The sequence below is a fragment of the Columba livia genome, chromosome 1, assembly GCF_036013475.1.
Source record: "Columba livia isolate bColLiv1 breed racing homer chromosome 1, bColLiv1.pat.W.v2, whole genome shotgun sequence".
Classification (NCBI taxonomy): Eukaryota; Metazoa; Chordata; class Aves; order Columbiformes; family Columbidae; genus Columba; species Columba livia.
The window spans coordinates 109,304,925-109,318,309 of record NC_088602.1 but is presented as its reverse complement, the minus strand read 5'-3'; the positions used below and the strand labels follow the sequence as shown (position 1 = coordinate 109,318,309).

Genomic DNA, 13,385 nt, shown 5'->3' with positions numbered 1-13,385 from the left:
TGCACCTACTTGCATCACTTTTAGAGGAACCAGTGTGGAAAGAGACATGTCTATGCATGATGACCCAGTGCCTGCAACACAGGGGGGTTCTGGTAACAGCAGGTGGGTAATTAAAAACAAGTAGCATAAGAAGAAAAATGAGGAGAGCTGTAATTAGTTCACCACTCCTTCCCACTCTCTAGTTAAGTTAGGCAGTAAGAAGACTGAAGTAAACTACCCCAACCGTAGCAGACACAGAAAGATGTAATTGATAATTATAGGGGTGAACTGCACTGTACATGCTGGTGCGAAGCAGCCAGTAGGTCTCCTTGAAGTAAGCGCTGAAGAGCACCAGCAGCAGGAGGGGTCATGTAACAGCCCACAGCCATACCTGTGCCTGCACAAGCTACCACCATGCTTGCTGGGAAGCATTCCCATTTTTCCAATAACAGTCAGACCATTGGCCTCTTCATTTCCTACTTTTCAAAAGCTGTGAAAGTCAGATTGAACATCAAAAGGAAGTGGGACCTGACCAAAAACCATCTTTGAGTTCAAGATGTTTAATGCTTATCATTTGCTGTCACTTGCACATTAACTTGGTACCAGAACAGCCAGAGTTCCCCTTAGATACCACCATGGAGCAAGGGAGAGAAAAACCACTGGCCTGCTTACAGCTACCAAGACTTTGCCAACAGATGTTGACTCTTTTAGCTTTTTAGCTGAATGACTGTTAGCCGAACAGTAAACAGGAGAGTTAACAATACCTACAGCTTCCTTGCCATTCCCTCACAGCACCAGCCTGGGGATCATGTGCAGCAGATGATGACCAGAGAGCACAGGCTGGAAAGAAGCTGGTCTCCTCAGTGCCATGCAGGTGAGGAATGAAATGCTGAACCACAGACATCTAGAGTCAAGTTCAATCTACCAACTGCCACCTCTGTCCTGGGAAGGGCTAGCTTTGGCTGAATTACAGTACTAGCTGGTGTTAGTCTCACAAAAGTGAATTCGCTCCCCTGTCAAAACACCCTTTTGTTCATTCCCACCCTGCTCCCAAGCATCAACGCTTTTAAGAATGGGATATAACAGCACACCACAGTCTACTAGACCGACAAAGCCCCTCTGAGAAAGCTCGGTTTTTCACCTTAAAAATCAACACGAGAGTTTTTACACCAATCAATAATGAAGGTATGTATGACTAGAGTCACTCAAGCTCCGCCTAAATGCAGAAAATAGTGTAAAATACCTTAACAATTGAGCAAGGAATACCTTAACAATTGAACAGGGAAGTCAAGGGAACAGCATAACTGACTTCTGGGATCAGCCAATGAGCTGGGCATGTTCTTCTCCACCCAAAGGGACACTTTTGGGTAAGATTTGTGCACGTGGTTGCACCAAGGATTTTCCTGGGACACTAAGACTTCAAGCTTGTATTTGTAATCACATTAGTAGTGGTATATAGTAATGTCAGAACTTATGTATGTTTGGCACCAACACATATTTCTTGCAATTAACATTTGTTCTACAACTGAAGTGTATTTTGCAACTAAAGTGTTTTTGTAGACAGTGTATTTATCATTGGCATCTAAAAGAACTTGCACCTCTTGCTTTAATAAATCTTATTATTTGTGGATCTAGTCATGAGAATTTCTCACTGAATGCACTCAGACTTACACTATATATTATACTATCTGTGAATCTGTGCAGTGTGTGAAGTCAAAGGTCACGACTGCCCCACGCTATTTGTTAATCTAATAGTGCAAATTCAACATTATGCCAGATCGGCTGTTGAGCATGATCAGACTGATAGAGCTGACTTGAGGTTATTTGGTGTAACTGGGCATCACTCAGGGGGTTCAGCTCAGCTGCATTGCAAGGGGGCTTAACTTCTGACAAATTAATACTCTTAACCCAACATCCATTCAACTCTCACTCATTAAAGTAAGATGGAAATACTCACCTCACATAGCAGGTTTCCACTGGTGAATGGCAGTGATGGTGGTGCTGACCCTGGCTGGCAGCCAAGCACCTGAACAGCTGCTCCTTCACACCCCCCCAGCAGGGGAGGGGAGAGAACAGGAAGACAAAAATCCCACAGATGGATATGAAAAACAGTTTAATAGGAGGGTGAGAGGAAAAAACAAAAAGTGAAACCACATGCCACCTCCTGGAAGCAGGCTCTTCTAGCCATAAACCCAAAACACAGCACCATATTAGCTTCTCGGATGGAAGCAAGCTCTGTCCCAGCTGGACCCAGCACATACAGGTTAACGTACACAGCTTGAGCCCAGCAGCCCACTAACTTGTTAAAATTCAACCAAAGACAAGAGCAAGATATGCATCAAAAGAAGTAACATCATCAACAGCAAAAAATCCCATTTTCAGTATCAGTCATCAAAATCTTCTATTTTGTTCAGCTTAAACAGAAAGATAAGGACAGCCAACAATCCATTTAAGGCCTGTCTCAAGTAACTAAGCTTTACTTTAAACTCAAGTTAGATTTGCTTGACTGACAGCTGCCAAGGTGATCCATAACTCGTCTGCAGAACCATGATATCTTCCTTCTAAATTGTCCAAATACTCCAGGTTTTGAGTCAGTCTGAGGTTTAGAAGCAAACTGTGTTTGTCTTGTATTAATTCAGATATTAAATGTATTTTAGGCATCTGCCTGATTGCCTCACATCATTTTGATCAAAAAAAGCCACAGGAGAGCTCTAAGCACAGGCAACACCAATCCACCCAGAGCCCATTGCCATCTGGGACCCTGCTTCCACCACCACTTCAAACTCACCCAAAACCAAAACTCAATGCATAAGTCCGCTCAAAATCTACACTTGAAAGTTCCGTGAGTCTGACTGGTCATCCCCAGGTATTCCCCACACCTCTTTCTATACCCATTCTGTTTGTGAAGGATCCAAGTTCTCTATTCCAAGTTTTTCACATCAAGACAACTCCCCTCTTTCTGAATCTTTAAGTGCAGGGTAAGTTATAAACTAAGAACTATACACCTCTATTACCATGCAGAAATTAAACTATATTCAGGCAAGAAGGCATTCACCTTATCACAATTGACAATAAATATACATACCAAATATTTTATTTCATAAATTTTATTTATGCAAAGCCAATCCAAAAGTGTTGTGTAAAAGTGAAAAGCTCTTTTTACATATTAATAAAAACTTTTGTTGTTGTTGTTGTTGCGCACTGTGTGGGAAGAGTGAGGATTTGACTGTTTTATTTACAGGAACCCACTAAGTTTGTTCAAAAATATAGACATAGGTATTAAGTCGTTCTTATTTTCCCTAAAAGCTGATTGCTGTACAGTATACAACAGCTCAAAGTGCCCAAATAACCAAAAGTATCCCATAACAACTATACAAGCTTTTTGTGCCCAGTTAAAGAGTATTCTCGTTTTGATGTCATGCTTGCACCCAGTGCTTGTTTTTTGTGGGCTTTTTTTTTTTTTTTTTATGTATACAGTAGTCAAATTATATTACTATGTAACACCCAGTATTTCCTTACAGAAGAAAAGTTATGTTCATTGACCTTCCAGTTCAGCTGCTGCTATATCTGGTTCTTCATCATTGTAAATGTTTTCTGCCTAAAGACACAAAATATTACATTACAAGTGGTAGGCACAATTGTTTTTAAAACATCTTCTACACTTTATATAGAAAAAACATGGCAATATCAAGAAGGCACAGACCCTCCTCTCCCGCCTTTTGTTAAAGGGCAGACAGATTGAGGAATGTACATAAAGTGGCAAGAATTCAACTGTTGTCTTAGCACGTTGTTTTATTTCAGCAGAATAAGCCTTAGCCATTTAATCCCTTACCATAAGCATTTTGTTATTTGGACTCAGCCTCAGACTGAATACTCAAAACAAGTTCAAGAACAGCTATTAAAAACTGAAAGCCCAACTTATGTCGCACATTTAAGTCTGCTACATTTTTAAACTTAAGTTGTTCCCAAGTGATTTCACGCCACATTTATAAGGCAACTGATCAAATTTCCGCAATGTAAAATAATATGAACTAACTGGAGTTAAAAGGCATCTTGCTTCACAGTCAACATGCTGGAGGGGGATGAGGGTGAAGAAAAAAAATAGAAAAGAGAATACGTCTTGGCTAGAAGTGGATATAAGTTCACAACTGCCACATTTCTTCTTACTATTAACTAATATCCAAGATTCGGAGTCAAGAATTAGCAAGCATTGACATTTATTCAGGTTGTTTTAGTCTTTGTTTTCTTTTGAAAGTCTTGATCTCCAAACAAACAGTGTAAGAAGTACAGGGGATAGACTACTTTCAGGTTCTGAAGGCACAAGCTGCCCCAAGAACAGGCTATTTCAGTTTCATTTATGCAACAAGCTTCAGAGCAATTCACAAGCTGTTGGGACACTCACCATTTGCCATATCTGCATTATGTTGTCCTCTGATACAGAGCAGATTACCCAAGGCTCATTAGGATTCCAACTGAAGTCTGAAATTTTGGCAGTGTGTCCTCCATGAATAAACTGTTAAAAAACCCACAAGCTTCAGTAAGCCATTTAATGTCTAGAGAGAAATCTGTTAAAACCTGAGATTCCGAAGATAAATTCATTATGCTGATGACAATACAAAGAAGAAAAACTTGCTACTAGAGATTCAGAATACAGACATAAAGAAGGGGCGTGTGTGACAGAGCATTCCTTTCATTGCTTATGGATATGGGTGCAATTGCTGAGACAGCATTTAAGATAAAGGTTCATATTACTACAGCAACAACCCATTGACATCCTCCAACTGTGCTAATCCACACAAGGTTGGGCTCTGAAATCCAGCCATCTTTTATATCCAATACCTCATCTAATTATGGGAGCACTTATATCGTTGTACAGGAAACAGGGAAACCAAACTATAAGCATTTTTAATTGTTTGTTTCCCAATGAAGCAAATAAAAACATACGCCTTTGTACTTTCTACTTCGGTAAGGTCAGCTATATGGGCAACTTGAGGCCTTGGCTTTACACGCATTTATTATATTTATAAAAGAAAGCTGACAAGCACAAGGCTGATCTGTAAATATGTTCAACAATAAAGGTATGCAAATCATGTCCAGGATGGCTTTGGAAAAAAAAAAATTAAAAAATCATTGCCTTCACAATTGAACTGAGGAACTCTACCACAAGCTAGAGCTATGGACTGAAAACCAGGGAGGTGAAAAGATTTAAGAACTGCTACAGGTTGAGTAGCGCAGTCATAAGGCACCATACTGCCATATAGGATGCCAGCAGATCAAAACCTGAACAAAAGCATACCAGCAGCTCAGGAGGCCCATCTTCTGCATCCTCCGCAGACTGCTCTTCTCCAATTTTACTGTAAGAAAGAAGTTTATACTTATTATTAAGATGAAAACTGCATCCTACATCAGCTTAACAGTTCCTGGCCTTTGTTTCCACTATTTGCTGTTGCTATTGCTTTTTCTCACTATCAAATATAAGCCTCAGGTACAAAACATCAGCTGTTTGAAATTATCATTACTGAAATAGAATCTAACTTGTGAAGCACGTGGAGGCAGAAATCACTTATTACCAAAGACAACAGAAAACAAATCTATCAGCAAGAAATCCTCACAGAGAAGTAATATCAGCAATACTGCACTATTTCCACTATACACTCAGAAGACCAGTCTGAGTTCAGCACTCAAGGAAGGCTGTAGAACAGCACAAATGAAGTCTACCAAATAAAGTAGCTCTGCAGCCTTCTTTTTACCATCTGCTCCTATATACTAAAAGAACAGAATTGCTCTTCACCTCAGATCCCATACATTAAGTCGACGATCAGTACCACTTGAAGCAAGAATTGTTTCATTATGAGGAGACCAGTGAACCTATTGAAAGAAAGCAATTTGAATGGAACAGTGTTACTGATTTCTAAAGCATATCCTGAATAACCATCACCCACACCTGGCCACTAATTTTCAATAACTATACTCAATACATCAGTTTCTTCCAGCATAAAAGATATCCTATAGCTCAAATAGAGTGCTTTAAAGTCTAGTCTTAAGATTCTCAAATTGAACAGCCAGCATTATGTCACTGTTACAGATTTACCATATCACTAAATATGTCTACTTACTAAACACGTAGAGTTCACAATATTGAGTTTGAATCCAAGTCCTTTCTAAAGCAGAAATTTTAGAGAAACCATCTATCTGTTCTGAGGGTACTTGCAAACTCACAGTATCTTTTTAGCAATATGTAGTTGACTATTTTCTTCAGAGTCAAGTGGGAAAAGGTAGAAAGAAAATATGTATTTGTCGAACCAAAATTCACTATTTAATTTTTAACAGACTTATTTATTGTGGTTGGTCACCATATGAAAATCTACACAGTCTTGCCCAAGTCAGTACTCTCTTAGTTTTTTCTACAGCTTATGAAAAACATTTACCCACCTGAAAAATTTCATCTTTATGAGACTCAAAAGAATGGAGCTTCAATTTTAAGTTTCGAAGATCCCATAGAGCCACTGTCTGGGAGAAGTAACAAGAAATTTGTTTTATTATAATGGCTATAGAATTATAATCTTAAATGCTTATAAATTTGAAGTATACACAAATAAAAACCTTGTCAGCAGAACCAGTTGCTAGAATGAACTCGCTGTAAGGATTGAAGGATAGACAGTTGACCTCGGCTGTATGAGCATCTACAGAATGACTTGGCTTGGACGTGGTATTAGATCTTGTGTCCCAGCTGTTGCGATGAGGAGTTTGCAGGAGAGTGAGGGTGTGGTGAGGAGAGTGCAAGAGAAAGAGTAAACAAGCATAAGTTTTCACAGGAGGTTCTTTTTCACTAGACTACACTTTAGTTTAATGGACTACATTATTCATAAACTTAGTCTGAAACTACAGTTTTTATTCCATAACCTTTCATGAAGTTATTTTGTGTCTGTTGTACAAGAGCAGTTTGAACCAGGAACCTGACTTACATATTAATTACATCTTATTTTCAAATGATGTGAACATGTTAAATGACACGCAGGTTTCAGTGATTCTGCAGCACTACCATAGTTGATTGCACTGAAAACCTACATGAGATCATGCCAGAGTTCAGACTTTTTTTAATCCAAGTGTTCTGGACTGGTCCACTAACAGCATACAGCAGGCACTATCCAGAAACGGCTTAATCCCAACTTACATCATAAGCTTCTGATCATCGGCCACGGATCCGAACAGAGATTCATGGAGCAGATGCCATGCCACATCTTCTACTACTGCAGAGTGCCCAGTGAAGATTGCTTTCGCATCAACAATTTTGCCGTCTTTTGGTCCAGCACTTATATCCCATAAGCACACAGTCTGTAAATAAGAGTCATATTCTATTGTTATGTGGCCTCTGGCTGTATTATCTTTCAAATAAATAAAAAAAATCACATTTTACATATAAACAGAGAGATGACACTCCTTAAACAGTTGTTTTCAAAAAGGAACACTTAAAATGCCATAAGTGAGAAGTGAGCTAAATTATCCATCAGTCTTCTACAAATTCAAGGCCCAAGGATTATTTATAAGGTCACATGGGCAATTCACCATTTCAAAGCCTAAAGAAATGTATAAGCTGTTAGTTCAATTGACCTTTGAAAGTCTTACTAATTTATAGCCTTAGATCTAAACTAGTTTAAAGAGTTGCTACACAACAATTTCTTCCAGCAGACAACTAAAAAAAAAAATTCTGTTCTTATTTCACCAAGTGTGTTACAAAGAACTGGTTGTTGATTACAGACTAAAATCAATGGACAGCCTTTATAAATGTCATTACAACACTTAAGCGTTTCCCCACATAACAATACATAGCTACAGTAATCCAGTTTTTCTCTAATCATTACAGCATAAATGAGGAAGTGGGGTTGTTTGTTGTTTCTTTGTTTCTAATAGTGGAAAAGATGGGTTTTTTACGTGATCATCTGAGGCACTGAGGAGATGTCCACTCAAATTTGAGTTCCATGACAAGCCATAGCCTTCCTTCTGGTGCCCTCTTAATCTCAGGTCAGGATTACACTCTCCACTTGGGTCTGAAAGAGAAGATTTTTTTATTTTAGCTTCACCTTGCACATCAACTCATAAGAGCATCATTATCACCTAAGAACTTTGTTTCTGTAACAATAATAATATTTTATCCATCAGCCTCTTCCGAGACTGCTTGCTGCTTCTATCAAGATTTTCTTATGATATGAAACCACGCAGTTAAAGTCACTGAAGACATGGGCATTCTTATTCAGATTTCAAAGCCCTTCTCCCCCTCCTCCCAATTACAATTAAATACAAGTTTGCCCTTCAAAGTGAAGAGGCATTTTGTTTAGCTTCAAGGAGTCCGACCCACCTGGTTTTGCAGGATGTTTAGTGTAGTCAAATACCAACACATCAGCAGACGGTGTTTTTGTAGCAATGATGCTGGGATTCTGCGGCATGTACCGAGCACGGTTTACTTCACCTTCATGGTTAATTTTAATCTCTGTTTCAATTTTGCCAGTCACAGATCCAAAGCCACCAAACTCTACATTTGTCAGAAAAAGGATGGTTTATCACAAACTATTTTAAGCAGGTCAAATGGCATTTCGTGCCACCTCCGTCACGCCACAGGACAGTGGTAAGCACCTTGCCACCTACAATAAGGCCTGTGAAAGACTAGCTACATGTGACGGAACAGCATTAGCACTTCAGCTATTTTGAATCCTCTAGGATACAAACTCTTTCAGGGCTTTAGTCTGTTTGAGGTAGAGGTCTATTAGTTTTCACCACAACTGATAGAGCCGGTAAAAATTCTAGTAGGAATTGTATATCATAATGTTACCTAAGATCTTCTGAAATAATAAGTTTCCTCTTTTTAGCCACAATTATTGATCTAGAATTAGTGTGAACTGATAAGTATATGTAACCTTTAGTATTTAACAGAAAGTTAGAATATCATTAGACACAATACTTATTTAATGCTAGGTCTAAAACACAACCTAAGAATGCATGCACACCCACCTCCTTTCTCACTGTCATATTGTGAAGTATCAAACTGATCATCATTGGGAATCTGGACTCTTGCAACAACAAGGTGGTTCTGTTCATCGGATGTGTGTGTTCCCAAAACCAGCCAGTGGAGAGCATAATCCTTTCCTTCTGGCCTGTTTAGAATAATAAATGCATAGAATAAAATTATGTGCTCAGTTCCAGAAATTTGATAGCTAGCATCAATAACATTCAAGACGCAAACTTCTTCGGATGCTAGAAAAGAGAAGCTCGTGTAAAAGACCCTTTCTTCGTCGAAAGAGACTTGTACAATAAAGCAAACTAGACTCTGACAAAAGCAAGCCAAAGATACAACCACCAAGGCCAGAGTGACATTAAAGGCAGTAAGGGTTGCCACTATGGCTTGAAAGGGACAATTACAATTTGCACAGTAGTTAAAGGTGATACTAATACGTATGTCTGTCTTTAATTCGCCTAGCAGTTGCACAGCATTGATTTAGAAAACAATCAATACTGCTTGCTGTAAAACACAAATACTAATGACATGTGGCAACCTATTTCAGTTACTTCTCTTAAAAGCTTCTATAAGTTACTTTATTTCAGACTCTCATTTTTAAACACTGCACAAATCCTAGCTAACTAGAATCAAATTCCTCTTCTGGTGGTTAAATGCAACATTTAGTAATGAGAGGCTGGATGAACAGTGCCATTTATCTCTGAAAACAAACATCTGAACAGTCAAAAAACAGGCAACTTCTGCATTCTTGAAAGCAACATAATAACTAAACTCCAAATCCAAGCAAGTAGTAATCATTTGGGCAATCATAAAGCACTGTAGGTATTAACTACACCACTTCCAAGGCATCATCATACATTTTGAGAAGAAAACTACAAAACAAAATAAAAACACACAGTGCACACACACTTACTTGCATCAGGAACAGGTGTCCCATCATGTCAGGTGCCATACAAAGAGACAGTCCTTGCCTTAAATGGCTTACATACTTTGACACTGGATAATTGGAAATACCAGGTATAAAACTGAATATTAAGTCAATCTGCAAAATACGAGGCAAGCAGAAGTGTTCCTCATAAGGGCTCTACACCCTCAAACCCCCACTTCATTTTCTCCATGCCATAACGGGTTAGCTCACATCTCTCAATATCTTCCCCAAACATTCTGGTATACAAAATTAAGCCATCACCTAACCGCCAAGCATAACATCACATACATAAGGTAAAATTTTAAAGAGGAAAAAGACCATCCTCTGATTATTGCATGAACTTTACACATAAGGTATTTTAAAATCTAGCTGTATCTGGTTCACAACAATATTGGGGACCCAGTCCTTGTCCACAACCTCAGTAGAGCCCTGAGAGGTTACTGTAACAATTTAAGTTGTGCAGCAGCTGGCACATGAACAAAATCTATCCTCATCTTCAAAATTCTTTAAGAAATTAACCAGTGAGCCTACAACTTTCAGGGGGAGATGGAAAAATGGAAAAATTAAAATATGGGAAGCCAACAGAGAGGCAGGTACAGAATCATGATGTTAGGCGCCAGAATTATTACCACAATATCTCCTTAAGTAAGTCCAGACTTCAAACAAAAAACAATGGAGACAAATACTACAGTTCCTACAGAATAGTAATCTGTAGTGCACATGAAGAACAATTTTCAAGAAAAAGCTGATTTAGTACACATAGATTTCTCTGATCAGAATTAACTATAGCAGAGTGTTAAGTCTCTTATAAATTGCGAAGGATTTCTCACACTTCACAACATCTTCTACTAGGCTAAGCTAGAGTTCTATAAAGTACCAAAGTGTGCCATTTTGCTCAAAGCCTCCGCATACCTGAAGTATGAAAGTCGTAAGCAAAATAAAGTGTCACAAGCTCACAACGAAGACTTTAACACAAATTTTTCTTGTCTTGCAAGTTTTTTATCCTTAAGTTACCTGAAGACACAGTTAACAGAGCAGTGGAACAAGCAACTGCAAATAGCCTCAGCTCCTGCTTTGCAAATTAAGCAAATCAGCAGCTGAGTCCTGTGCCTCACTGGCACCTTCCAGGCCTCTCCTCCCTTCTCTCACCTGGTCACATCAGGCAGCCACTGCACAGTGAGGCTGGGCCACTCCAGAGCATGTGTCATCACCAGGTCGTATAAGAAGGGGGTGTTTTTCTTCCAGATCTTGTACTCCTCGCTGATGACGCGCTCCTCCACCGTGTCCTCCAGCACTGCGGGAAAGAAGAGAGATGAAGCCGGGGCCCGCCGCCTGCCGAACCGAGCCGCGGAGGTGGGGGGGCGGTGGGCGTCGCCACCGGTCTGGGACATACCAGAGAATGGGCTGGGTAGGAGAGGGGGTTCCGAAGCACCGCCCCGTTCCCGCTACCGCTCCGTCGGAAGCTCAGAGCACCTCAGCCCCGCCACCCACGGCCCCGTCCCTTCGGGCACACGCGCCCCCACCCACCGCCCAGCCGGAGAGAGGGAGGAGGAGAGTCTCCTACCTTCCTTGCTCGCCATTTTGCGTGGGCGCGCACACACGCGAACCGCGGCGCGGGAAACAACGGCTAACGGGGGCGGGGCTGAGGTGAGAGCGGCCGGGAGCGCGAGCCGCCGAGGCTGGCCCCAACGGCACTGCAACCGCCGCGCGCGGCCCTGCCCGCTTCCAACCCGCGCCTCGCGCCGCCGCGCATGCGCCGCAGCAGAACCCGCGGCACCACCACCCACAAACGGCAGCCAATGGAGTGGACGGAAAGAGCCGCGAAGGCGCGCGCGCGCGCAAAGGGCTGGTGGCGGGAGACGGAGCAGCAGGGCAGCCGCAGGCGCTCTGGTGAGGCGCTGAGCGCGCGCGGGGTGGAGCCGTTCCAGCAGCCGGAGCGCGCAGAATCATAGGATCGTTTCGGTTGGAAGGGACGCGCAGGGTCGAGTCCCGCCGTTAGCCTAGCACTGTCACTACGTCGTGTTCCGAAGAGCCTCATCTACGCGTCTTTTAAACACCGCCAGGGATGGTGACTCCACCACTTCCCCCCGCAGCCTGTTCCAGTGCCTGACAGCCTGTCCCGTGAATAATTTTTTCCTACTATCCAATCTAAACCTCCCCTGGAGCAACCTGAGGCCATTTCCTCTTGTCCTGCCACTTGCTACTTGGGAGAAGAGACCAACCCCCTCCGTGCTACAACCTCCTTTCAGAGAGAGGCGCCGGGGAGTTCCGGGGGGAGCGCCCGGACTCGGCCCCGGGGAGGCTGACCTGGGCGCGTCCGTGCGGCGGCCCCAGGATGACAGGGTGGGACGGGACGGAGCGGAGCGGAGCGGAGGCGGCAGGCGGCCGCAGAGGCGGGCGGTTTGCGGGCCCGGGGAAGACAGGTCGGCCTGTCGGCGCTGGTGCCGCGAGGTGGGGCTGTAGGTAAAGCAGCTCCAGCGAGGGCACGGCGGCGAGAGCTTGCAGCCGGGACAGAGCTTGGTGGGAGCTCGCTGCTTCGCTGCAGCTCAAGAGCGCTACGGAGCAACCTGCCCGGCCGCTCCAGGAATGCTGCAGGCGTGCGGGTTTGATGAGCGTGACTAAAAATCTGCCCGTTGTCTCCAAATCCCTGTTTAGCAGGAGAGTGCCAGTGCGGCTGAGAGGCCGGTCACAGCGCAGAGGAGTTAGTGACTGGTTGCTCTGCTCGGCCGGTACTCGGCGGCCACACGGCGCCCCGGGGGCTGGCACGCTCAGCGCAGAGCGCCCCGGTGCTCCCCACGGTGATAACGTGGACGGTGGTGCCCCTGCAAGGCAGACCGGTGAGCGCTCCTGTCGGAAGAGAAGCTGCCAAATTCACGTGTAGTGTGATTTAAGTTACTAAAGACGTACCCATCATTAACCAATTGACATGATAAATGCTTTCTGACCGCGAAACGAGGGGATATTTTTTAAGTTTTAGATTCTTCTGCATGACAGGAGGTAGACAGAAGATCAAGTAATACATTGTTTAGAAGCAGAGTGCTTAGTTTATATTTAACTAATAATAGATGTATTGTAAGCAAGAAACTAAACGGTTGTAACTAACATCATCAATTATTTCTTAGTATAGATGTATGTCAAAATTTTCAAAAATTGTAATGCATATGTAATAATTATGTGAATATAAGCAATGTAAGAGCATCCATTCTTTGGAGCACTTACGGAGGACGATCCCAAGTGTTCCCCAGCGCTAGTAAAATAAAGAATGCTGCTTAACAGTGTAATTGACTCTGCTGTTAAGTTTATTCCTCCGTTTCACTGCTACGAAAGATCACAGTATCAAAATGCCATCCACAAGTATCATTTACACTCATCTTCCTTGCACAGGGGAAACAAAACAAAACAAAAGCAAAAGTCTAGAGGTGTTAGATCCCCAGAACACTCAGGTGTGGGTGAAGAACAACATTCTTC

The 13,385-nt window shown here is 42.3% G+C and overlaps 1 protein-coding gene across 1 annotated transcript; it reads right to left on the bottom strand.

Moving 5' to 3' along the window:
* Nucleotides 1-3,070: 3,070 nt before the first annotated feature.
* On the bottom strand, nucleotides 3,071-11,698 carry RBBP7 (RB binding protein 7, chromatin remodeling factor). The gene is made up of 12 exons (XM_005509922.3): nucleotides 11,482-11,698; nucleotides 11,067-11,211; nucleotides 8,986-9,128; nucleotides 8,336-8,509; nucleotides 7,912-8,027; nucleotides 7,154-7,314; nucleotides 6,583-6,709; nucleotides 6,412-6,489; nucleotides 5,771-5,847; nucleotides 5,276-5,333; nucleotides 4,382-4,492; nucleotides 3,071-3,577 (listed from the first exon to the last, which is right to left on the bottom strand). The coding sequence occupies exons 1-12, from the start codon at nucleotides 11,495-11,497 to the stop codon at nucleotides 3,515-3,517; spliced, it is 1,269 nt and encodes a 422-aa protein (XP_005509979.1). The 5' UTR covers nucleotides 11,498-11,698; the 3' UTR covers nucleotides 3,071-3,514.
* Between the last annotated feature and the right edge of the window lie 1,687 nt (nucleotides 11,699-13,385).